Source organism: Perca fluviatilis, chromosome 4 (assembly GCF_010015445.1).
Source record: "Perca fluviatilis chromosome 4, GENO_Pfluv_1.0, whole genome shotgun sequence".
Taxonomy (NCBI): Eukaryota; Metazoa; Chordata; class Actinopteri; order Perciformes; family Percidae; genus Perca; species Perca fluviatilis.
This window is the reverse complement of record NC_053115.1, coordinates 18,603,005-18,629,475: the sequence shown is the minus strand read 5'-3', so window position 1 is coordinate 18,629,475 and position 26,471 is coordinate 18,603,005. Positions and strand designations below refer to the sequence as shown.

Sequence of the window (26,471 nt, the reverse complement as noted above, 5' to 3'; positions counted from 1 at the left end):
GATGATATAAAACCCAGTGCTGAACACACAGGTCATCAGGAGAAAGAAGGACTCTTCTCTGAAATGGAAGAAAGTGAACCCTCTTTAAAAATACTGCAATCAGAAATAAATGCTCCTTTTGACTCTCAACCTCAGCATAATGACACCAGCCTCAGCTCATTTGGGAACAGAAGAAAACTGGGGTCCAGCCGAAAAAATAAAGGAAGACAGCGTGTCAAGGACTCTGTTGCTGAATCAAACAATGTACACAAAGAAGATGTAGAAAGTACCAGGGATAATGAAGCCTTCCAAACAGGACAAAGTCAATCAAGTGCGCAGTGGAGAGTGATTATCAAGCCTGCAACACATGACAGCTCTTTGTATACAGCCATTATGCCCGGTTATTCTTCTGATGTCCAAGGCCCCACTACAACAAACTATCCACAGGCTGATCTAGAAAGTTTAAATAATAAAAGTGAAAATCCTCAAGATGATCATGATGAAAGAGGGAATGACTTTAAAGTGGAGGTGTCTGATAAATCAGTGGGATCCACCCTAGAAGGAACAGACCAATCTGACACTCTTCAGAGTCAAGAAGTCACAGGCGCTCATAATTTAGAAGATGCTGTAAATACAGTGCATGAACAGGAGGTTAAGTCAACCGTAATGCAAGAAATGCCTCAAATTGATTACGCCTCTGAAAGTGTGATACATGATGCCACAGAAAATTCTGAAATCATTTCTGGAAACCTGGCAGACCAAACTGAAGTCAGTGACACATACCAGTCTGAGTTGATTGTGAAAAGAACTGATGAGTTTCCTATCAATCAGGACATTTCAATTCCTGACGACAAACAGGATGAGCATTCTAAAAAAGAGAGCAACTTTGAAGCTGTAGAGCAGAAAAACAAGGGTTATTATGTATCTGATACAAAGACACCACAAATCAGCAACATAGGAGTAGACACTGCACCAGGTCAGGTATATGAGACTAAAGGCAGAAAACAGGATGAAACTAAACCAAGTGCTGAACACACAGGTCATCAGGAGAAAGAAGGACTCTTGTCTGAAATGGAAGAAAGTGAATCCGCTTTACAAGCCCTGCAATCAGAAATAAATGCTCCTTTTGACTCCCAACCTCAGCATAGCGACACTGGCTTCAACCCCATTGGGAACAGAAGAAAACTGGGGTCTAGCCGAAAAAATAAAGGAAGACAGCATGTCGAGGACTCTGTTGCTGAATCATACCACAAACCTACAGAGGAAGTTGTTGGCGATACCGGGGATAATGAATCCCTTGAAACAACAGAAATGTCGTTATCAATAGAGACAGCAGTAAAGGAAAAATCAATGGAAACTATGCTGGAAGAAATGGATCAGTTTGACACTGCTCAGACTGAAGATGTTCGTGATCAAGTAAAAGAAAATGCACTTGTTGGCGGTGACTTACATTCAAGTTTAACAGTAGATCAGCAGATGATCGACCAATCAAATTCCACAGAGATGCCAGAGGAGGAACTTTCCAATGTGTCTTTTGTAAAAGAAGAAAACAAGGAAGGAGACGACGACACAGAATTGTTCAGGCAGGATGGACATTTACCGACCCACTACTTGGTGAGTGAGTCCTGTGTGAAATCAGAAGATATAGATTATTCAAATACACCAGAGATAACCACAGATAAACACAACCCCAAAGAGCATACAGAACCTCAATGCAGTGTTGAACAAGCAATATGTTTGTCAACAAAGAGGGAGTTGCACACAAATGACGGACAAACTGAGATTTTCAACTTATCTGAAGACAAAGGGGCTCATCAGTCAGAGGATTCTTTAAACGAACTGCATGAACAGGAGATTACGCCAACAGAAATGCATGAAGTGCCTCAAATTGATGACTTATCGGAAAGTGTGAAACATGATGCCACAGATAATTCTGAAATCATTTCTGGAAACTTGGCAGACCAAACTGAAGTCAGTGACACATACCAATGTGAGTTAATTGTGAAAAGTACTGATTATTCTCCTACCAAACAGGAACTCTCAAATCCTGACAAACACGATTATCATCCTACAAAAGAAAACAACTTTGAGGCTTCAGAGCAGAAAAATAAGGATTGTCATGTATTTGGTACCAAGAAACCACAGATCAGCGACATAGAAAGACTAGACACTGCACTAGATCAGGTATATAAGATTGAAGACCAAGTTGAGGATGATATAAAACCCAGTGCTGAACACACAGGTCATCAGGAGAAAGAAGGACTCTTCTCTGAAATGGAAGAAAGTGAATCCTCTTTAAAAACCCTGCAATCAGAAATAAATGCTCCTTTTGACTCTCAACCTCAGCATAATGACACCAGCCTCAGCTCATTTGGGAACAGAAGAAAACTGGGGTCCAGCCGAAAAAATAAAGGAAGACAGCGTGTCAAGGACTCTGTTGCTGAATCAAACAATGTACACAAAGAAGATGTAGAAAGTACCAGGGATAATGAAGCCTTCCAAACAGGACAAAGTCAATCAAGTCAGGGGAGTGAGAGTGATATCAAGCCTGCAACACATGACAGCTCTTTGTATACAGCCATTATGCCCGGTTATTCTTCTGATGTCCAAGGCCCCACTACAACAAACTATCCACAGGCTGATCTAGAAAGTTTAAATAATAAAAGTGAAAATCCTCAAGATGATCATGATGAAAGAGGGAATGACTTTAAAGTGGAGGTGTCTGATAAATCAGTGGGATCCACCCTAGAAGGAACAGACCAATCTGACACTCTTCAGAGTCAAGAAGTCACAGGCGCTCATAATTTAGAAGATGCTGTAAATACAGTGCATGAACAGGAGGTTAAGTCAACCGAAATGCAAGAAATGCCTCAAATTGATTACGCCTCTGAAAGTGTGATACATGATGCCACAGAAAATTCTGAAATCATTTCTGGAAACCTGGCAGACCAAACTGAAGTCAGTGACACATACCAGTGTGAGTTGATTGTAAAAAGGACTGGTTATTCTCCTACCAATCAGAAAATTTCCAATTCTGACAAACAGGATGAACATCCTACGAAAGAAAACTATTTTGAGTCCTTAGAGCGGAAAAATGAGGATTGTCATATTTATGATATCAAGGAACCACAGATCAGCCACATAGAGAGAGTATATACTGCACCAGGTCAGGTATATGAGACTAAAGGCAGAGTACAGGATGAAACTAAACCAAGTGCTGAACACACAGGTCATCAGGAGAAAGAAGGACTCTTCTCTGAAATGGAAGAAAGTGAATCCGCTTTACAAACCCTGCAATCAGAAATAAATGCTCCTTTTGACTCTCAACCTCAGCATAGCGACACCGGCTTCAACCCCATTGGGAACAGAAGAAAACTGGGGTCTAGCCGAAAAAATAAAGGAAGACAGCATGTCAAGGACTCTGTTGCTGAATCATACCACAAACCTACAGAGGAAGTTGTTGGCGATACCAGGGATAATGAACCCCTTGAAACAACAGAAATGTCGTTATCAGTAGAGACAGCAGTAAAGGAAAAATCAATGGAAACTATGCTGGAAGAAATGGATCAGTTTGACACTGCTCAGACTAAAGATGTTCGTGATCAAGTAAAAGAAAATGCACTTGTTGACATTGACTTACATTCAAGTTTAACATTAGATCAGCTATCAAAATCTACAGAGATGCCAGATGAAGAACTTCCCAATGTGTGTTTTGTAACAGAAAAAGAAAACAAGGAAAGAGACGCCAACAGAGAATTGTTCAGGCAGGATGGAAATTTACAGAGCAACTATTTGGTGAGTGAATCTCATGTGAAATCAGAAAATATAGATTATTCTATCACACCAGAGATAACCACAGATAAACACAACCCCAAAGAGCATACAGAACCTCAATGCAGTGTTGAACAACCAATATTGTTGTCACCAAAGGAGGAGTTGTCTACAAGTGAAGAACAAAAAGAGCATTTGAACTTATCTCAAGTCAGAGGAGCTTGGCATTCAGAGGATGCTGTAAATGAAGTGCATGAAGAGGAGGGTAAGCCAACACAAATGCATCAAATTGATAACTTCTCAATAAAGGAAAGTCTACAAACACTGCATTCAGAAATGAATGCTCCTTTGGACTCCCAACCTTTTGACAGTTATCAGAGTATCAAAGGGCAAACTCCCACAGGCTTCAACCCCACAGGGAACAGAAGGAAATTTGGGTCAAACCGAAAAAATAAAGGACTGCAGGTCAAGGACACAACAAAAATTCCATTGGTAACAGAGACAATGAGGCAGGAAGAATTAAAAGAGCAAACCAACCTAGACTTCAAACCTGCTGGGGAAATAAGACAATTTAGATCAACTGTAAATGCCGAAGAAAATACAGAAAAGATGTCGGAGGAAGGAACAATTTTGTCACAGAATGTGATGGACAGTGGAGCAATTGTGACAAAAGACATTCCTTCAACCTCAGGCAAAGATGACTTTGTCAAAACCAAAGAAGATAATGAGACGGAAAATAAACTCATAAAAGAGACTGAGAATCTAAGTCAGCTTACAGGATGTGACACAGTTAAAATGCACTTGATACAATCACCAAACATCTCAATTTGGAAAGATGATTCAGACATACAGAATATCTCATATCATGATGAAAATGTCACCACCAGGCCAATCGCTGAAGATGTTCTCGAGCAAGAAGGAGCCTTTCAGGTCCATGACACGGAAACTTTATCTTGTGAAAAAGAAATTAATATGCAACAGACAAATGATACATCAGAAATTGTTGGAGATGTCACAATGTGTGCACAAGTTTCTACACAGGATAAAGATAAACAATTTGAAGATCCTACAAGGAAAGACCATGAAGCCCAAGAAATGAATGTTTCACAGGTGATCACACATGCTGAACTGTTTTCTGTTTCACAAAACAAAACTGACACTTTGGCTCCATTTGACATTGGTCTTGAGGAAAACATCCAAGCAGAGCCAGCCGGGGATGTGTCTGAGGAAAGTGGAATTTCCAGCCAACAACGGATACAAGAAAAAACTAATTTAGATAACGGTGAAAATTTACAAGGAAGATCCAAACAGAAAAGGAGAAAAATGGGATCTACTCGCCGGACTCAACTCAATAGGAAACCAGAGGAAAAGAGAGAAACAAAAGAAAGTGGCTTTAACACAGAAGCTGACAAGATGGAAGCAGTGGAGGATTTACAAATGATTGTAACTGCAGAGGTGTCACAGAATGAACATGCAAAGCCATCACTGAGTCCTAAGAATAAAGAACAACATGAAACCAGCACTGTTCACGACAATAGGCAAAAGCTACAAAGGTCTGACCTGCAGAGTATACAGAGCAACATGATCTCAGACGTAGATTATTCAAATACTGTCCTTCCTGAGCTATCTGCCTCCCACAATAAAGAAGTTGTTAATCCTGTTAAGTTTGTTCATGTATCTGATGTGAGGGACAGTGAGAGTAATGTAGATGTTAGTGTGGAGCCATCACAGCTAGATGATTTTACCACCACTGAGATGCATATCACCTCTGTGCTCGCTGGAAGAAATTCAATAAATCCACTGCTGTCTGCAAATACGGAAGACACTACAAACACCGGTATCACAGGGGGGAGCTTTGTGTCTTTATGTGAGACCACACAGAGTGCACAAAATGATGAGAAACGGCCAGAGAGTGTAAACATAATAAATGACCAAGCTTTGAAATCAGCAGATGAGCCTGTTGTGGCAGATTTGGAAACAGTGAAATCTGTAGTCAGAGGAGGAGCTGAAGAAGAGCATGTGAGTGCCCAGGCTAGTAAACAAGAGCCAGACGAAGCGAATGAAGGAGCTCACACTAAAAATCTCGAGATGAAGAATGCAAATTTAGATTCAACCAACAAGAGAAGAAAGATGGGCAGCACCCGCAAAAGTCTCGCATCACGGACAAAACGGGAAGACTTGTATGAAAAGCAAGAAGAGGATAATGAGGCAACAGAGGTTGCAACTATTGTTGGAGCTGTAAAGACTGAAAGTTTCTCAGGCAACATAAGTGTGCTGCAACTTCACAAAGACAGTGGCTCTGAGCAAAGGAAAGAAAAGGAATTTGAAACCAGTGAGTCTTACTTCAAACCTCACCAGACATTTGAAGAAAATCCTGTTTCTCATGGTCAACTAGTAGAAACAGAGCATCAACTAACTCCCAGTTATCTCCCCGCAACACTATCCACTTCTCCCAAACACGATTTAATGTCAGAATCAGCATCTAGTAGGAAAAGAAGAAAAATGGGATCTCACCGAAAGTCACATGGACACCAAAACTATGAAAACCAAACAGCAAGAGGGGACAAAATAACTGATGCACAAAATGGGAGAGATGTCAGAAGTATCACAGATGAAGGTGCCAACAAGACAACTGAAGAGCTGAGGGAAGAATCTTTGGGCCCGGACAAAATATCAGAGGTAAGCAAAAAAAAAAAAAGTATCTTTCTTTTTTACAATCAAAGAAATTCTAGTAGGAATCTTCAGTTATGATTGTTTCACATTTTACTTAAACTGATAAACAGGCAGATAAACCGTTGTTTGCACTGTATTTCAGTTAGCTTATTAGTTATGACAAGTTCTTAGAAAACTTTTAAACATTGTGAAGAATTGTATTTATAATTTTGTGCCTTTAGCCTGAAATGTGTGATTATTATCGGACATTTGGCAGTGGTCTTTCGCACAGTAAGTCTATGTTGCGCTGTACTTCCCATTTGCATGCATGCATGCATCTTCTTGCACACTGGACAAGTGTTTGTTGCAAGAAGAACAAACTGACACAATTAACCCAAATAAGGAACATGCGGTCCACACAACATGTTTCACACATTGAAAAGGAGAACATGAATATGTATCTTGCTTTTTGATCTTAATCATGGTGTTTATTCACTTTAACAACATAGAAAATGTCTCACACAAATGTAACTTGCAATTCACATTACATTTCTAATACAAAATAGCCTTTTATCATGTAAAAGTATTTATATAAAAGCCCTGTTTTTTCTTTCTTTCTGTGCAATGTCATATTTTAGTGGTTGTAATATCACATTGTTGTACAAACCGTACACATTCCTGATAATTTGATAATGTCCTCAAATAAAACTTCACAAAACAAACACCACACTTCCTGTGTGCCAGAGGCTTATTCCTGGGAAACCTGCCAAATAACAAAGCAATTGTTGACTGTCCAACGCTTAATATGAAACAAATTCAGATGATCCTTTTATCATTTGAAAAACAAAAGAGAAAGCAATATAGTGTCAAAGATTGAAGATGAAATCTGCAAATCAAAGTAGAATCGCCCCTACTGTCACCTTATGATTGAGATGTTATTGTCTGTGCAGGTTAATAAAAGTGACAAGAAACCATCATCCAACATCAGCACCTCAAAGGCAGCAGAGCAGCCTGTTAGGTAAGTCTGATGCTGAGCAACAGAGATATAAACACTGCGGCCTCCGAGGCTTGTCCAGGCTTAGCTTAGCACAGCAAAGTGTTGATATACCTGGTCTAGGTTAGGATCAGAGATGAAGCTTCATTCATATCAACATGGACTAACTGTCAGTAAAGATAGAAATCTATTACAGCATAAATAATGTAAACACAGTTTTCTTTTGTTATCCAGCTTCCTACCATGCCGATTAGTAGTCTAATGAGTTCACTACTGGTCTGAGTAAGGAGACGAGGGAGATGAGAGTGTGACTGCCACACATTGATGCTCAATGGAAATGGTTTAGAAGATGAGATGCAAGCACAATCTAATGATTTGTCCCTCTATCAGTTGAAATTTTTAACAGGCAACTAATGGAGGACATACAGAGACACAGAGATAGGGGTTACAGCACAGTGAGAGAACTGAAGGGTGATTCTTATTGTGTGTTTAGTTGTAGGCTTGTAAAAGTGTGCTTTTCCTTTTTTTTTCTTGTATTTTTAACTGTGTTTGCTGCATATTTTTTTGTGAGCAGTGTGGTTTTTTTAATGATTATTTAAGTGCCTCTTTTGTGACATGTCTAATTTTATGCAGCAATTCCTTTAATCCAAGACAGTTTCTTTTCCTTTGGGAGACAATGAAAGCAACCTTGACCACAACCTTGTAATATGTCTTTTTGTAGATAAATCACAATAACATTTTTAGTTGATAAAGATGACAATCAAATATTTTCGTTTAGCAGATTAATCTGTCAAAGAAATGCAAACATTTGATAGGGGATGCTGATGTCTGACAGTTAAAAACTCGCCTGAATGTGAACTGAATTTTTAGTATGCGCTGTATGAGTGTTTAGTTTGAACTAGGCTTGGTTCTCTGTTATACAGTGAGAAGAAACCTAAAGAAGTGACTCCTGTTCAACATCCTTATGCTGAAATCCGCCTGGCTCAAGAGAGTCAACAGAAGTTTTCTCTGGGTAAACAGAACATTAATAATTACACACAGCCATCAGAGATAACGAGAGAGGGACGATTAATATGGAGGAATAGAAATATAAAGTGTGACTAGAAATTGTTTTTGTTTTCAGCAGGTAATTCCAGGGCAGCAGATCTTCAATCAAACACGTATAATGTGATTATGGTTGGAGACAGCAGTGTGGGCAAAACCTCCTTCATGAAAAGAGCTCAAAGTGGGAAGTTTTCTTTAGATTTACCTGCCTCTGTTGGTAAGATCCAGATCCTTATCCTATTGTATTCCCATAAATGTGTGTAAATATACAGAATCATGTTACATAAATACATTTTGTAGGGCTTGATTCCTGCATGTGGACTGTGGTAGTGGATGGAAAACATGTGGTGCTACAGTTGTGGGATACAGCTGGTCAAGAAAGGTAAGTTTCCTTTTTTCAGCACATAATTGTGACACTTACTTACACATACTAACTACTGCTGTTGTAATCAAACATTTAAAAGGTGAAAGCACTTTGTATTGCAGAGAATACATTTTTTCATATTTTTTTCAATGGATAATAAGTAGCAGTAGGTTTGAATTTCTTACCATAAACTACATCCAGCATTATTAATAACTTTTCAGGTATTTTGGGGTCCCTCAATCTGTCCCTTTTAAGGTAGATTCGGGTCATTCTTGAAGCTGCTGTGATAGAAGAAAAAATTAATTTTGCTAGCTTTATGTGCCTCATGACAAGCGTCTTGAAGCACTTCATTTATTGTAGAACAAATGCAATTTGGCTGATGCTAATGACCCTGGCCACAAACTAAAACATGTCTGTCAGGAGATCTAAAAGCTGACTACATCATTCCCTGACCATACGACAAGGTACACTGTCAGGTCCAGCAGCCCTACGTGGGTCCTCCAGATGTCTACTGTGTGGAGGCACAGTACCTGGTCATTCATAGGAAGGTCATTATCTGTTATTTTGTGGTTTAGGAGGGCCTGAATGTTGTGAAAGTGGTGTTGGATTTTCTGTGTAGATGCACTTTGCCTCTCTGGTGGCCCAGGGCAGCTGTAATTAAATAACATCCTCTATGCACTTACTATTGTAGCCTTCCTGAACATGTGCCAGACAATGTGCTCAAAACACTTCAGAACTCGCCCTCAGGCCAGATTGTAACTTGTTTCGTAACTCGTTTGCTACACCTCAGCAATGTTAATATTAGTGTTGAGTAACCACAACAGATTTGGTTCCAGCAGCAGAGGTGGGGTTAACTTGCATGCAGTGTTGAATATTTGAAGGGACATATTAGATTAGCATGATTGGCGTGAAAAGGCTCTTGGGGTATGTAGTATAAGTTCACTAATGTCCTGATAGAGTTTACAGAGAGCCTCTTTAATGTCAGCACTGAGATCTACACACCAAATCATCATTTATGTAAACTCATTTTAACCCAGTGTAATTACAGACCCCTATTCATTTCATTTTTAGCAGATATTAGTCTGAAAATGCACATCACATAAAAACATTAGCATAACCTAAAAAAGTGTGACTAAAAATATAATTATTAAGATTAGCGTGAGATTCACTGGATTTGTGTTGAACTGTGAGGCAATTGTGCAATCATTGTGTCCAGAATGCTTCTCGTGAAAAAAGCTTCAGGGAAGTCTCTGCAAACTTAACTAACCAGTATCAGTAGACTGTTAGAGCCACACCCAAACACTTTGGACTGTTTAGTCACAGCCTGGTGTTTTTCACTGTTAGTGGCCACTCCTGGTTTTAAAAATATGTCAAATCACTCTTAATTACATTCTTTCTTATCCTTCAAAGGTTTCACAGCATGACAAGGCAAATTTTCCACAAAGCCAACGCATTTATCTTGATGTACGACATCACTTCTTCTCAGAGTTTTTCTGCAGTCAGCTACTGGGCAAGCTGTATCCAGGTATGTTGTCACCAAACTACTGGCTTTGTTTATGATGGGTTTTTTTTGTTACAGATGTTGAAACTACAGGATATATTTAAGGCCAGACATACTGTAAAGTTGCAACAGTGCTTTCCTGCCTTAAAATGTTTTAATACCAATGATAATACTTTTTTTTGATATATCACACTGAGGAATATAAAAGAACAACTGTGGAGATTGTCCTTGCCCTCTCAGTCACAGTGTGGTATGGCAACACAACTGCCCTTGAGAGGGGGACATTTGGAAAGAGTTGTATGCACAGCATCTAAGAGGCCTCTGTCTCCTACATATATGCCACACGTATCATTTACAAGACGCAGAAAGTGCTATCTGACTCTTCACCCTGCTAGCTCCCTCTGCAAATCCCTCCCTTTCAGGATTTATAGTACAGGAGACCTAATTGTCCGAACGGTCCACAAAGTCAGATTGCTCTGTAGAAAGACGTTTCAATTTAAATCCAAACAATAATCAAACTAATCTATGTTTTGCAGGAAGGGGCTGCAGAAAATGTGACCATTTTACTTGTTGGCAATAAGAGTGATCTTGCAGAGCGCCAGGTTAAAACTCAGGAGGTGGAAGTTCTTGCAAAGGTAAGGAAATGTGATATTGCTTCCTCTCACACTTTGAGCTCAGAATATAACTAAATAGTTCTAATTATCACACACCCACACTAAAGGCAGCAGTTTTACTTCCACAGGAATACAACTTTGAATTCATGGAGTGTAGTGCTGCCACAGGTGAAAATGTGGTTGAGTCTTTGGAAACTGTGGCCAGGTAACATATTCCACTGACATTGTATTTGTCTTGTATGGCCTAACACACCTATATGCCTTTTTTAAAGCATGTCCTTTAATATTATTTGCGCTGTGACTAACTGTGTTGTTGTTGCCAGGATGTTGAGTCAAAAAGTTGACACAAGAGAGGAAGCCATGAAGTTACAGAAAGAGCCCAACAAGAAAAAATCATCAGGATGTTGCTGAACAAGATATGTGTCTGAAAACTCAGAAAAGTGGAGAAATCTTGACCACTGTGGAGCATCACCAATGATTTCCCGAATCGTTTCAATTCTGATTTACAAGGTCCCGATTCGATTACATTTCCAATTCGATATCAATTAGGTTAGGGAAATTTCAATTACAATACGAATTTTGCAGGACGTATGCTGTTAATTTTACAAGCAAGAAGCAACCCTCAAATATTTTTTAGAATGCACCAGGTTACCCCAAAAAAGTTTGCTTAAAAGTACTTAACAAGTCATTGACATACTACAACAGTCATCAACATAACAACTGTAGATTACAGCCAGTGAGTAGAGTGACCATGTTGAAGAACATTTTTGTAAAACAACTATATCAAGATAAACCATAAAAAAGCCCTTTCTCTGACAAATTGACAGTACATTGGTCTTTACAATCAAATTTAGCCCAGAAAAGGTTACTGTGAGCCGGCTACAGAGCATTCTCAGGTCCTTTATAGTTAAAAACAAGTCCACAAAGAGAAAATTCTCTATTGTGCGGCTGTTACTTTCATGACACAAATATATATTCAATGTGTATTTATATTGACATTTTGCTGTTGCTGAATCTTAACAAGTAAATTACCACTTGGAAGTTACAAAACGTGGTACCAAATTGATATTATCAAGGATCTACTAAAATAGTATTTTTATACAATTATACTTTTTTTTTTTTATAGAATATTTCAGTGTTAAAGTGTGTGTAAAAGTAACGTGTGCAATAAGCCTTTGAACAAGAGCATCTTTTCATGTTGTAGCCGTTTAGTACAGTGTTATTCAATAATTAAATTGTTTATGATTTTGTATGTCAACCATCTGTTCTAAATGAATGGCATTGGCACCATTGCAGTTGTCACACAGCTGCCAGATAATCATAAATAACATTTCATACCTCTGTAATTAAAGACAATAGCAGTAAAATTAACAGGCTTTAAATATATATAATTTTTTATGTTTCTGTGTATTTCCCTTTAACTTGTGCGGCCAAATACCTATAATCAAGTTTTAATGTCATGCCTCATGCTTAATAAACCTCCACAATGACAACTACATTCTCACAAAGTTAATTTGTGTCCTCGTGAAAGTTGCGAGTTTCCAGACTGACAAAGACAACAATGTTCCCACAGGAACAACAAGTCCTTTAATGGTAGTGCATGACAACAATGGCGCCACTGCAATAACCTCATACCGTCCCAAAAGAGCTTTTGTGGGAAACAGAAACGCCAAGACATCTTCCAACGTCATCAGAGGACAGAGACAATTACTCCGAAACTTATATTAGGGATTGGCTCTGACTTCACTGGCTACCCACCAGAATTAATCTTATGCCGTCAGTTATTCAGATAAATCAAACGGATTTATTTGTTAAACATCAGAGAACATTACCCTTTTTTTGTTTTACGGAACCGTCATTTTAGAACACTTTAATAATTTCCAATAAGTTTCCTGGAAGTTTCCCTGAAGTTTCCTCTTCAATTAGTAAACTTCCAAATAATTGCTGTTGTAACCTCGAGACATTTAGTCAGTACACAGCAGGTCAGCTAAACAAGCTAAAATGAAGAATAGCATTTCCAATAACTACTGAATTCATAAATATTTACTGTTTAAGGAACTTTCTAGTTTCCCCATAATAGGTATCAAATTACAAAGTTATATCCAGGAAACCCCCAAAACGTAATGGGGAAACTATGGACATGTACTGAAAACCTTTTAAATGGGTAAAAACACAAGGTCACAGGTGCAGTTTTATGTTCTAAACTAGCTGCAGGCGTACGGTCAAAAGTTACTATTGTGGTCATAATTTCTATGTCCTTCATTACAGACAATCTATTGTTCACAGCGTGTAAGATGGCAGGCCGATGTCTGTTGATTTTACTTTGTTTGACACTCAACCACAGCAGAGATCAGAAGGTTATTTAACAAGTCAACAGGATGGGAACAGTAAGTGTAAACATGAGTATTGTCTTGGAAATGACTGGTTTAAAATAATGCCAGACAAGTCATTGAAAGAAAAGAACCTTTGTTTTTTCCACTTGGGGGAGCATTTGTGCTGATACAGTAGGTGCATCATGTCATGTCTACAGACCTTCAAGAGTGTTGATTTAACTAACACTTGTCAAACAAAACCTCGATTCACGGCACCAACCACTTTGTACGAATGCAGAGTTTAATATATTGTCTAAAAACATGTACATAAACTCAAAGTATCAAATGGTAGCACAACCAAACAAAATCTGAAACAAAATGTTGGTCAAATTCTTTTTTTATATTATTTCATGATAAAAACAAACACTCATATTAGGATTTGGGGAATAAGTTATTACCTGCACAACATTTAACAAAAGTGAAAACACGAGATACAGCAATTGCCTCTGTAGATGACTCTGTAGAAGTTTGCATATTAAACAAAAGCATAATATAATGAGTTGTGTCCAATTTGATACTTTCTCTTTTAGGAAGCAGAATCTGTGGTCTTTCACATTTCTTTTCGAACTTAAGTTCAGGCTCATAGAGTCCCTGTAGAGCAGTTCTGTGACTTGTGTTAACTGCTGCTCACGGCAACAAGTCATTTAATTACCACTGCTTCGTCGCTGGTTTTATTTACGTTGTACTCTCTTCAGGTGGTTGTAATGCTGTGTCCTTGATCTGTGTGTGGGTATATTTTAGATTTGTTTTAGAGTGGTACTGTCTGATGGCCTGTATAACATCAGAAGCAGTCCAGTGGTGATGGGTCAGGGCATCCTGCAGGGTGAAGGGGCCGTCTCTGGTCCGTCTAACTCCTATACACACTGCTGTGCTGCGCAGCTCGAGTCCGATCTCATGCACAACTTTGCGCAAATATTTCTGAGTTTCATTTAGACACTGCACCTCTGTAAGCACAGAGGAAAAAAAATATCAGTATGTATCCTGACCATTTTCATATTTGAAATTGTTAAAGGAGGTTTCATGTGTGTTCAATTGAAGATTATTTACCTAAAGTGAAGTTGGGGGGCTGGAAGTGAATGCAACGCAAGCCTGTCAAAATAGGCTGCGATTTCCCCTCTGGACCCAGTAAACCTTGCACAGCCATCTCATAGGCTTCCTGCGAGTGCATGTCTACGTTGGAATACCTGTATATTAAAAAAGAAATAACAAAAAACTGTTATCTACCCGCATCTACAAATAGTCAATTGGCACTTTACGGTGGCTCTGCTGAAAGCACTTTGTCGACTGATCATATGTGCTTATCCAAAAGTAAATCAAAGAGGAAAACAGTCTAATAAGGAGGGAACTTAAGAGCAAAAAATATATAAATAATATGTTTATAGAAATGTAATGAATATTAAGTGCATTTACATTAACAAGGCCTTTTGATTGGCTCCCTGCAGCATCGCCAATACTTTGTCCAGCTTATCCTGTGTGATGTGACCTGTTGAACTCAACAATATTTTAGGGTCAGATACAGCCAAAAGCACAATAACTGATGCACTGATGCAAGTTTTATTTGGCCGGTGATTAAGACATGATGTGTCCTCCATTCAAAAAGGCACAGTTACAAATACTAGTATGCTAGATAGCAACTGATGAAAATAAAATCTAATATAATGTAAAAAGCATTTACAGTTACAGTGTGACTGAATGCCGATTAGACAATATTATTAAATATATGTAGTGAGCTAAGTGAACCAATTATTTCAAGTAAAGTCATCGAAATACTTCTCAATTGTAATGATAAAAAAACTGTGATATTAAGTGTATAAACTGATGAAACTGAAAAAAAATTAGGAAAAAAGTAAGGTATCCTACCGTAGGTGGATCTTTCCACAACTCTGCCTGTGTGAGAGAAATCATCTGTTGCAGTCCCAAATTCACCCTCCAAAGTGTAATCCTGAAACATACCAAACAGCATTAAATCTGTGTTGTATCTTCATTGAATCTCATGTAAAACCCAGAAATGATAAATTACCCTTGTGACTCGTGTTCTGTAGAGATCATTCAAGGCCTTGTTTCCATTCCCAACAGCGAGAACTGCAGTTAAAAAGGTGTGCATATTCTAAGAGACTTCATATATAAAATACAACATGGTCTGAAACATTTCTCATGCGATCAGCTCTAAAATCATACCCAGAACACCAGAAGAGAATGCATCCAGGCGATGTCCTACTCCAACTCTGATATGCTGGAATTCAGGTCCAGTCACTAAAACACACAGAAGAAATATATAGTATTCACTCATGAAGCTCAGCGCAAATTCTTTCAGGAAGACTTGTAATTACTGCAATCCCCACTATCTCTCCCTAAATCTATTCATCTGTTAAGAAGCATTCACTCTTCAGTAAACCACTCAGAATTGGCCACGAAATTCATGATCCAATCACAGCATGACATCCTGCTTTAAATGTCTATCTCCTTGCTATCAGCTGTCTTTTCAGGCTAATGTGCAACCCTCCTCCTCCCCTTCCACCTCCGGGCGTCGTCAACCAACGCAACCTGAGTCCCTCGTTTGGCCTCCGGGTTCCCTCTCCGCCATCACCAGTGTCTAGGCTCCATCGGGGGGAAATATGTCTGTTTCTCTACCCGTTTAAATATTTTTAATGATGGAGTCTAATCCCCAAAGACTCTGTACATTTCATATTATGCTTTTCTACAATAAACATTTGAATATCTGCAACGAAGTTCTCCTGATTGAAATAGTCAATGTGCACAGATGTAACAACTGCAATTTTATATCACTGAGTCATTCCAGCTAACGTCAAACTGCACTTCTGAAGTCACAAATGAGCAATCAGGCATGACCATTTAGGGCCTATTTTAACCCTAAACCTATAGCTTTTACAGTCTATGGTTTTAACATGACCAGGGGAGTGGAACTTAATTAAATAGATATTTTCCAGAGCAGCCATTTTTACTTGTGAAACAAAGGTGTGACTGATAACATTACAATGACAATGTTACTCTGACAGTAGTTGATAAATCTAAATCATTCAGCAACAATAAAGAAACGAGTGCAGTTTTGGGGAAAAAATGTACTTGCATTTCATTTTCATAACAGTAACTAATAAGGAGCATGTGCAAGAAGAAACATGTAGTTAATCTTTTCTATTAAATTGGACTTGGCTCCTAATTACTAGCTCAACCACTTTTGATAACGGTTGATAAAAATGCACTCAATTTACAAGTACGTGGTGGAGCGTATAACATTGTTTGTGCTCCTAAAACAGGTGCATGATGACCTCGCAGTGAATTGATTTATTAAATCAATTATAAATATATTCCTGTATGTCTGCACTGTCCTGTCTATAATGGCAGGACAGTGAGGCTCACCAGCATGTCAAGATTTTTTTACCAACATCAAATTAAAATCATTTCTTAAGGTAAACTACAAATGGTATCTTTGAGTTGTACATATAAACATTAGCCAGTGATTTTTGGGAGCACTGCAGCAGTACTAGTTATTTCAGTGTGTCCCTAGAGCAGACAGCATTACAAGGTATCGTGTGGTGATGTGTATGAACAATCAGCAGGTGACCCAGGAGATGAAGTTATGCAGTCAAGTGGACACACATACCCAGAGGATGCTTGGACAGTACTGGCACAGAGGATGCAGACAGTGTGAGTCCTTTGGGTGCTTCAGTCTCACTGACTGGGTGTGCCAAGAAGCGGACCTCCTGAGGAAGTGGCTGGGACGAGGTAGCATTCAAACCTATAGTACACATGCAGGGGGTCAACAGTGATTTATATGGAATCCAAGGTTGAAAGCCAATGCTGAGTGACTTGTTAATTAGCCGTATCGTGACTCGCTGTCACAGCAGATATAGAAATTGTGCGAGTGTGTTTGATGGGCCATTGGATAACTTTTTAACGCCATGTTATCCTCAGTCGACTCACCTTTAAGAAGATTTGTCTCGACGCTATCCCGTACGAGTTTCCAGTGGACACCAGAGGGTTTGTACACACAAAACAGACCCTCTAACCTCCGAAACATCCGAATAGCTGGAGTTACCATTGTGTTAGCAACATTAGGTCCTCCTGCTTTCTTGAAAATTATATTAAGTTATCTCTCTTGAGATTTGTTTACGGGTTACAGTAGTTTGTTATCGTACGCTTTTGCTCCACTTGACTTTACAGCATGCGTGGTAACATTCGCGCATGTGTACATTCTTCTTCTTCTTCTTCTTTGGATTTTAATCATGGTAAACAGCAGCTGCAGGTGCATTATGCTGCATTACCGCCACCTACTAACCTGCAGTGTCTCCGGAGCTATATTGGATTAGGAGGTAGCAACACGTGAAATTTCAGGCAAAATTTGTTCTTATAATACATTTAATCAATCAATCTATCTATCTATCTATTTGTCACGTTAAATCGTACAAAGTACAATTCCAGTAAAATGTTATCCCATCCATGGGCAAAATTAAGTTGTGGTTGCTAGCTAGCTAACTTTCTCAACATACTGCCGTCTGCTGTACTGGATGTATAACAGGCAGTAGTACCAAAGAAGTTCCACTCCCTCGTTACTCGCATAGAGGTTACTCGTATGTCAATGGTTACTTCCGGCTGCCGAACTGGTTGCAGTTCCACCAGAGTTCCATATAGGGGGCGCTCACAGGCCAGTGCAGAATGAATGGGATCTATGGAGCTATAGCCCTCAAAACCCACTTTTCTCAGGATATAATTTTTTGTCTAGTAATTTGAATGTTGCATTCGAAAGGGGAGGCAAAGAAAATACACACTGCTGGGTGTTAGATTTTTTTAAAGTCGCTTTTTTGTTCTAAAAAGCCTTTTAAAATGTCAATGACGTCATACAAATATACGACCAGAGATACTGCTTTACGGCAAGCTCTGAGTCGCTTCCTTTGTTCTCTCGAGGCATCGACAACACAGCTGACAGGTTAGACTCTCCCTGTCAATACATGTGCTAGAAAGAGGTTTGCTAATGTTTTAAAGACCACGCCGAAATATTCACTCTGACATTCAGGCTCTGCTTCGGATGCCGTCAAGCGGGATCTCCGATCGTAATCACTCCTTCACTGACCAATCAGCATTCATTAGCAGAATGCTAGCGTGTTATGGGCAACAACGACTCACCCTGTAAGAAATCAAAAGGACATAAGTACTCGTTCATTCAACTTTCGACCCATGTTGAACTTGCAAAAGCTACAATCAAATCTGAGGTTTCTCAACGACAATCGGGCGAAAGAGACAAATTTAGCCGTCTAGCTCCATAGAGTCCCATTCATTTTGCACTGGACCGCGATCACCCCCAGTGGAACTATGGTGGAACTGCAACCAAATTCGGTACAATGGGGCTGGATACGGAGTGGAACGGCTTTCCGTAGACCGGCTTTGGTAGTACCATGGATGTATTAGGGTAGTACTACTCAGAATACCTAGCTATGCTACTAGCTAGCTGGCTAGGTTGAGTAGTATTCACCAGGTTTGCTAGTACCAAATATTCTCCATTACTAAGCCGTATGTCACCAGGATGAAGATTTGTGGTTGGAAATGGGAGAGGCAGAGATAGTTGAAGATAGTTTTGGGGATGGTTGATAGGAAGATCATACAGATACAGAGGAATAGACGTCGGTCGCTACTTCTCCAGAAGATGGCAACAGCTGCCGTAAAGAACTCCAGCGAAGAAGAAGACAGACAGCTGAGCTTACTGAAGTTGTTTGCAACCGTTGACAGCTGGGAAGGTTGTTGGACTACGGTATGTTTTAGCCATAGATATTGTTCTATATCTATGGTTTTAGCTAACTGATTTAACTTAGATATGTTGTGTGTTTGCTGGAGAAGCTTTCTAACATAGCTTCATGTGAGAAAAAAGGCCGACAAGTAACGGTAGCCAATAATACCAAAGCAACGAGCGTAACGTTAGCTAACATTAGTAATAAAGAGTGAAAGGGCATGTTAGCCAGGTAACGTATACGACACTTCACCATGACGTCACAACAATAATAGACGTTCTTCCGGGTGGCAAAAGCCGAAGCGTTTTGGTTTTAACATATATGTCAATGGTTTTAACCATAGACAGTAATAGAATGATTTAGCGACTGGTTAGATGGTTAGAGCTTGTAACCAAGACGACAGTGACGAGAGCTTGTAGTTAAGTGACGTAAGTTACTATAGTCACCGCGAAGCTCCAACGTGTGTGTGTGTGTGTGTGTGTGTGTGTGTGTGTGTGTGTGTGTGTGTGTGTGTGTGTGTGTGTGTGTGTGTGTGTGTGTGTGTGTGTGTGAGTGAATGATGAATGATGGCTGAATTCCATTTAGCTGCTCAGTTTCAGCAGGGGGTACGAGGGTATGGTGAATGCTGGTTAATAGTGATGACTTCCTAGGACACCTGAATAAAACGGTCATCCTTACTACAAAGCCATGGTCCATCCACATAGGTGTTTTCATACTTCATTATAAATCACCTTTTAAGGTGGGACTATTGTACAATACTTTTTACATTGGGATAATTTGACTTCACTGTATATTATTTGGTTTTTAAAGGTCCCATGGCATGAAAATTTCACTTGATGAGGTTTTTTTAACATTAATATGTATTCCCCCAGCCTGCTTATGGTCCCCCAGTGGCTAGAAATTGCAATAGGTTTAAACTGAGCCCTGGGTATCCTGCTCTGCCTTTGAGAAAATAGGCTTGTTCGAGATGAGCCAGGTCTGCGCAGAATCAATCACCGGCGATCAGGGCCCAATGCATGCCGGTTAGATTTGTGTCCGACTTGATCCCGACTTGCTCTGACATCATGCACCTCACTATATACGATAACCTCACTAGATCAAGGCGGCTGCAGTTTTCAGAGCCAGGCGCCGCAGCTGCTGTCCACCGACTGCAAGACCCAGGCGGACCCAGGGCATGCTGGAAAACGCCAGCCTCTCAGCTGATCTAACAGCTGATTGGTTCAGAATCGACTCAACATGATGACGTTTTATATAAAAATTTTTTATTGATTTTGAATTGGAGGGATTTTAACTGCTATTTGTCTGATTTAAAAGCTTATTCTGTACAGAACACATGTTGTGTGACTGATAGTGATGTTTAGAAGTCAGAGAACCTAAATCTGTTCATATTATGGATCATCTATATTGTGTTTTTAATTAAAATCATTAACAGATCGCATGTAGAGCATTTTGACAGCTACTCTGTCATAATAAAAACAACTGGAGACTGTGTACAAGCTGATATATGGGTCTGATAACATTTTATTAAATCGGAATCGGACCACAGTGTTTCTGTCACTTCCTGTTCAGCCTGAAGGCTGCTGGAAAACTGTCCGACTTGAGAGCAGATTTTTGTCACCGCCACCGGCTGCTGCTGCCTGCTCTCGTCCGCTTTACAGGCGAGGTGCAGTTCATCTCGAATGAGCCTAGTGAAAGCTCAGATGGGCCGATCTGGAATCTTGCTCCCTATGACCTCATAAGGAGCAAGGTCACCTCCCCTTTCTCTGCTTTGCCCGCCCAGAGAATTTGGCCCACCCATGAGAGAGAGAGAGAGACATCATGGCTTTCAAACGAGCAAAGTGGCAGTTGGTCAAGGCCACACCCCCACCCTCCACCTTGCCCCCCTCCCCCCCCTCCTCCTCAATAGCTACAGACACAGAAATGGCACATACTAAGGAAAGCTCATTGTGGGACTGGCTGTAGTGGTTGTAATTCTGCATCAAGGCTGAATTTTGGGAAAGAGACTTCAGATACAGTATTAGGGGACCACTAAGGCCTATATAAAAGCATCCAAAGAGCACCATGTCATGGGACCTTTAACACTAGAAATTTAGCTAACATATTCATAGAAACAACCTAGTGAGGAAACATTTAGTAAACATTTTTTCCTCAGGTTTCACGTGATTAATCCATCTCATGTCTGTGGTGTTACCTCTGTAGGTGTAATGCAAGCTCCTCTGCGCTGGGTGCTATGGGATGTGAAAGACACCCTGCTGAAGGTGCGTGCATCTGTGGGAGAGCAGTACTGCAAGGAGGCTGAACGAGTGGGCTTGAACCTCAGTCCTGTGGAGGTCGAAGCTGCTTTCCGCCAGGCATATCGACATCATTCCAGCAGACACCCAAACTATGGCGTCACTCACGGCCTAGATGGACAGTCTTGGTGGATGGGAGTGGTGCGAGACACTTTCTCCCAGTGCAGGGTACAGGACCCAGCCCTGCTAAATACAGTGGCTCACAACCTTTATCATAACTTCTGCAATGCAGAGAACTGGGAGGTAAATTACAGATGCCACATGTAGCATACACGTGGAATGAATAATAAGTTAATTTGTAAAATCTACTTTCTGATGTTATCTGCAAAACAATGTATAACAAATACAACATATGATTTGATTAAAAACATGTCAAGTAAGCAAAAGAAATGTTGAAAGGTATTTGTTTGCGGTCACAGCCATCGCCAAAGCCAAAGAGGCTTTGGCGATGGCTGTGACCGCAAACTCTGTTTAAAATGGTCACTTTGTAAAGCAATTTTGCGCATTACTACAAATTTTTACAGTTGTGAATGAAGTTGCAGAGAAAATGTTAACCTGTTGTATATTTTCACTTTGTTTTAGGTATTTTCAGACTCAAAGAAGACCCTGGAGTGTTGCTCTTCTCTAGGACTGAAGCTGGGTGTGGTATCAAACTTTGATAAGCGCCTAGAAAAGATTCTACATGTGTGTGGCCTGCGGTCTCACTTCAGCTTTTTGGTAACATCAGAGGAAGCAGGTATAGCAAAGCCAAGTCCAGCCATCTTTGACCAGGCACTGCAGAGATGTGGAGTACCAGCTGCTAGTGTAGCTCATATCGGGGACCACTATGTGAATGATTACCTCGCGTCTCGGTCTGTGGGCATCCACGGGTTCCTATTAGACAGACACAACAAGCACAACCAACCTGACGTTCCTCGAGAGCATCGGCTTAGCTCCCTGGAGGAGCTGCCGTCACAGCTTCAGCTTCGCATTGACTAATGCCAAGAGTCATGGGCTCAACTGCAAAGCTACTCAGCCTACCTGTGGTTCAGTTAAGGAACAAATTTTTGGCATGTAGCTATGTTGACCTGAGTGGGCTCAACCACCTAAGAGCTCAAATGAAATGTTCCTGATAGATATTTATAGGGGGAAAAAAACATGGGTTGTACCGTAATATGAAAACTGTATGTACAGTGTGTAATTGTAATGCACTGTTACTGTAAATAAAATTGGAAGTACTAAATTATATTAATTGTACAGATTCTGTCATTAACAAGTGTTTTAAGACAAAGTTGGTATTTAAAAACACTAAAATCATCAGTGCTAAACCTAATACATTTTCTAGCACTAATAGAAAGTTCATAATACCTTGCACCAAAAGTAGCAAGGATCATAATGACAACACTGCAACGTAAAAAATGAGGTAACACAAAAGTGGGGAACATACAGATGGGCGACAAGAAAAAAACAAGCTTACAGTGTCTTAGTAAGGTGGAAAGAGGTAACTCTACTGGAGGTACACTTTTCCCTAAAGATATTCCCTCATCTGGCGTTTAGTGTTAGTGGAGAGCACTAACAAATCAAAATATCCCAAGTGTGTTCAGATGGGTTGAGATTTGGTGACTGCTAAGGTCATAGCATATGATTCAAATCATTTTCATCTCATCTAATCTTTCAGTGACCCGTTGTGCCACATAGTGGTCGTTCTTATCCTGAAAAGAGACCACTCCCATCAGGATAGACATGTTACAACATTGTATAATAGTGACCACTCTGAATAAGTTTGTATTGATTTGCAGTGGCACCTGCCTCTTGAAGCGTAACTCTCGCCAAAACTGTTTTTGACTGATAAAATGGCTGCGGCCGGAAACAACAAGAGCTACGGAGAGTTTTTCAAAACCTTTCTTTTTAGTAAACTCTGGGTACACAAACAATGTTGTTAATGCTTTCGTTAAGGTGTAGAGCCCCTGGTGATACTTCGAGCAAAGTTTCATGTTGTGTCGAGCCTTCTTAGTGTTTAAAAATAGCTATTTTGAGGCTGGCATAAAAGTGCCCCTAGCACTCCCATTCAAAAAGCCATTTGACCGAAAAACGAAAATATGGTAAATCTTAAAATTAACGCTGCCTGGGATCCCGGATAGCTCAGTTGGTGGAGCGGGCGCCCATATATAGAGGTTTGCTCCTCTGCGCAGCGGTCGCAGGTTTGACTCCGACCTGCGGCCCTTTGCTGCATGTCATTCCCCCCTCTCTCTCCCCTTTCATGTCTTCATCTGTCCTGTCAAATAAAGGTCTAAAAATGCCCAAAAAATTATCTTTAAAAAAACGAAAGTTTGACTTGGGTACATTCACAAAAAGAGCCTAGGTTGCATTTTGGCGAGAGTTACGCTTTAAGGGAACAGATGGATCAAAATTATGCTTCCTGTATGGAAGCATTTGTTTGTTTGTCCTCTAATTTATTAAGGATCTTCCCTTTGAATGTCATTTCTTAAAGGGATAGTTTGGATATTTGGACGTGGGGTTGTATGATGTACTTTTCCACAGTCAGTGTATTACCTGCAGTAGATAGTGGTCTTCAAAGTCACTAGACTTATTCAACAAAAACAGTAACTTCCCAATGCACAGGAATTGCTGGTCTACTGCATCCTCGGTCGGTTTGGCTGTGTTATGTGTGTGTGACTTTGGTGAATTTGAACTAACCCTTAAACAAACAAATCGATTGAGGCAGCAGTAGACCAGCAACTACCGTGTTCTGCAAGGTAAAATAACTGTTTATCAAAAGAGTCTGGTGGCTTTGAAGAGAGCATAGATGGATATAAACGCTTCAGACCGCCGTCGGAAAGGGTTGTCTGATGCAAGGTAAAGCGGTGAAAATATTCTAAATATAGCATACACTTACGTTGATGTTGGCAAAAATGAAGTGGCAAAAATCCGTTTTGCTGTGCCCCACGCTGCCCCCTGTCCAGCAGCACATTGCTTCGCTACAGTGTCAGTACTGTTGCCTGCTTCTCCAAACTGGGGGCATGCGGACCGCCATCTACTGTAGTTAATACACAGACTATGGATAAGTACCTCATACAACCCCACTTCAAAAAATCCAAACTATCACTTTAAAAAAGATAGAATATTGGCACATGGCAAAGTATTTTGGGGTTATTTTATACCTTATTACAGAGTCAATACAGGCCCGTAGACAGGGGGGGTTCGGGTGGTTCGAAAGAACCCCCCCCAAACCCCCCTACCCACTGCCAAAGGTCCATAGTATTAAGTCCGTTTTTTTTAACTAGTTTTTTGTTGTTGTAATAAACAAGTGTCTTTTAAAATAACGACGGCCAATAATATGAACTCCCCTTACATAAAAAAATTATCTAAACCAAACCGAAAGGCCTAATCTTGTTAAACGCACCACTTTAATGAATGTGTTAACTAGCATTCAACATGTCACAATCTAATGTCTAATGTATCAACAATCCACGCATCTAACTATATGCACTCATAACAAAATGTTTGAGGTGTGCGTGCGTTTAGACTAAGAAAAGGTGGTACATGATCTTGGTAAGCAATTTGACAAGGGAAAAACTGCAAAAAGGTAAAATTTTTGACCCCCCCTCCCTCCCTCCACTAGGCTGGCTACGGGCCTGCGATAGAAGACAGATAACAGGAAATGAGGGGAGAGAGAGATGGTAAAACATGCAAAAAAGCTCCCTGGCCAGATGATCAGCACTTCATTTGTCACCCATCTTTATTCATCTAGCCTTCCATAATTGACATTGTTGCAGTTAATGAGAGGCCTCTGTGGTTGCAGACCTGTTCACTTTTTCCAAGGTTTTGGTCCCCACAAATGATTCAGCACTGCAACATGGCATGCAGGCATTTAACTCACCACTATTATATGGGGCCATTATTGTATGAAGGCAAATATGGTGCAAAATGCAAGAGCCGGAAGACTTGATGTGAGCACCTGTAGAACTAAACTCGGAACTTGTATATGTTAAAACTTTCACTTATATAAAATATTGACACACATGAATGTGAAGTCACAGAAAAAAAATATCCACAAGTGTAGATTGATATTTACATAAATACAATGATAGCTGCAAACTTGTAATGCAACATATTCATTTTTTTTTTTACTTGAGCACAACCACAACTCAGTGATTACAACCTCTTGAATCGGTCACTGCAGCTTCGCTCTCTGCATCACAAAGTGGTGAATCTGCGCACTTTTGCAACACTTCTTCCGATACATGTGCAAAACAAATTAGTAGCTGTGGACATATACTGTATGTCCTTCCTCGTTGTCGGTGTTTTGGTTTATTTTGTAAAAATAAAAAAATAAGTTTGATGAACCTTTAAGAACAGAGGTAAAAATGAAACACTGGTACGGTTTACATGTTATACTACTTTGTAATCTGCAAGTGCCTTTATCAATTCAAGTGTTAAATTGTGAAAAGAAATGTCCACAGCTACAACTACAGAGCTCCACGGGGGAGAGCAGGGTTGCTATGACCAGATGAGGTGTGAACATTTGAACATACTAATTCAGAGTTTTGTTCTACAAGTGCTCACATCAAGCCTACAATCTCTCAGATTTTGCATCATATTTAGCTTCATACAGAAGTGTAGTGTAGTCATGTGTGTAAAAAGACAGCCAATTGAGGGGCCTTCTGAGTTGTACCTGAAGACTTGTCTATATTTCCAGCTCTCTCAAAATACTATGACTTTTCAGACAAAAATACCTGGTGCTTTTATAGTTTGGTTTACACATTTTTTTTTTACACATTTACATGTCTGATTACACACATATGGATTCTCAATACACATTTGCAGATTTCTGTACACATTCACAAATCTTAGTACGCATTCAGAGATTATTTTACACATTTTTTGCAACTCTGGACAATACCAACTTCATTTGTCTAACTTGGACTGATGAAGCCTCATTTAAAGTCTAGAATGCATTTTTACTTTAACTACCTCTTATGATGTACATATGGGCATGTAAGTATTGTAAGATACGAATGTTTGAGCCAGAAGGATGGACAGGAGGCGAGAATGGATGCCAACGTAAACACCTGCAAACTTTATTCATAATCAATTTACAAACATTAATTGAAATATCATGACATCACATCCATGCTGTATAAAATGAAGACATTTGAGCTGCACTCT

The 26,471-nt window shown here is 39.8% G+C and overlaps 3 protein-coding genes across 5 annotated transcripts; 2 read left to right on the top strand and 1 right to left on the bottom strand.

The window, feature by feature from the left end:
* Nucleotides 1–334: 334 nt before the first annotated feature.
* Nucleotides 335–12,415, top strand: rab44 (RAB44, member RAS oncogene family). Of its 2 annotated transcripts, none has more exons than XM_039796641.1 (9): nucleotides 335–6,429; nucleotides 7,353–7,420; nucleotides 8,320–8,408; nucleotides 8,523–8,657; nucleotides 8,741–8,822; nucleotides 10,215–10,329; nucleotides 10,842–10,940; nucleotides 11,048–11,124; nucleotides 11,243–12,415. In XM_039796641.1, exons 1-9 carry the CDS (start codon nucleotides 373–375, stop codon nucleotides 11,328–11,330), a joined length of 6,810 nt encoding a protein of 2,269 aa, XP_039652575.1. In that variant the 5' UTR covers nucleotides 335–372; the 3' UTR covers nucleotides 11,331–12,415. The 2 variants fall into 2 exon arrangements, with proteins under 2 accessions (XP_039652575.1, XP_039652574.1); XM_039796640.1 differs by having other exon boundaries at nucleotides 8,520–8,657.
* A 1,103-nt stretch (nucleotides 12,416–13,518) lies between these two features.
* On the bottom strand, nucleotides 13,519–17,853 carry trub2 (TruB pseudouridine (psi) synthase family member 2). The gene is made up of 8 exons (XM_039796642.1): nucleotides 17,234–17,853; nucleotides 16,914–17,048; nucleotides 15,470–15,544; nucleotides 15,312–15,373; nucleotides 15,152–15,233; nucleotides 14,702–14,774; nucleotides 14,339–14,475; nucleotides 13,519–14,235 (listed from the first exon to the last, which is right to left on the bottom strand). Exons 1-8 carry the CDS (start codon nucleotides 17,349–17,351, stop codon nucleotides 13,967–13,969), a joined length of 951 nt encoding a protein of 316 aa, XP_039652576.1. The 5' UTR covers nucleotides 17,352–17,853; the 3' UTR covers nucleotides 13,519–13,966.
* Nucleotides 17,854–18,191: 338 nt separating this feature from the next.
* Nucleotides 18,192–22,550, top strand: hdhd3 (haloacid dehalogenase-like hydrolase domain containing 3). 2 transcript variants are annotated; one of them, XM_039796639.1, is made up of 3 exons: nucleotides 18,192–18,236; nucleotides 21,232–21,566; nucleotides 21,906–22,550. In XM_039796639.1, the coding sequence occupies exons 2-3, from the start codon at nucleotides 21,237–21,239 to the stop codon at nucleotides 22,299–22,301; spliced, it is 726 nt and encodes a 241-aa protein (XP_039652573.1). In that variant the 5' UTR covers nucleotides 18,192–18,236; nucleotides 21,232–21,236; the 3' UTR covers nucleotides 22,302–22,550. The 2 variants fall into 2 exon arrangements, with proteins under 2 accessions (XP_039652573.1, XP_039652572.1); XM_039796638.1 differs by lacking the exon at nucleotides 18,192–18,236 and adding an exon at nucleotides 18,652–19,055.
* The last annotated feature ends 3,921 nt before the right edge of the window (nucleotides 22,551–26,471 follow it).

Excerpts from the sequence above, each read along its gene's own strand:
- hdhd3 (XM_039796639.1), top strand. The coding sequence starts at position 21,237 with ATGCAAGCTCCTCTGCGCTGGGTGCTATGGGATGTGAAAGACACCCTG. Across the intron at positions 21,567-21,905 it reads GCAATGCAGAGAACTGGGAG|GTATTTTCAGACTCAAAGAA; the intron begins GTAAATTACAGA and ends ACTTTGTTTTAG.
- rab44 (XM_039796640.1), top strand. The coding sequence starts at position 373 with ATGCCCGGTTATTCTTCTGATGTCCAAGGCCCCACTACAACAAACTAT. Across the intron at positions 8,658-8,740 it reads AGATTTACCTGCCTCTGTTG|GGCTTGATTCCTGCATGTGG; the intron begins GTAAGATCCAGA and ends TACATTTTGTAG. Across the intron at positions 11,125-11,242 it reads TCTTTGGAAACTGTGGCCAG|GATGTTGAGTCAAAAAGTTG; the intron begins GTAACATATTCC and ends TGTTGTTGCCAG.
- trub2 (XM_039796642.1), bottom strand. The coding sequence starts at position 17,351 with ATGGTAACTCCAGCTATTCGGATGTTTCGGAGGTTAGAGGGTCTGTTT. Across the intron at positions 17,049-17,233 it reads CGAGACAAATCTTCTTAAAG|GTTTGAATGCTACCTCGTCC; the intron begins GTGAGTCGACTG and ends TGTGTACTATAG. Across the intron at positions 15,545-16,913 it reads ACTGTCCAAGCATCCTCTGG|TGACTGGACCTGAATTCCAG; the intron begins GTATGTGTGTCC and ends TGTGTGTTTTAG.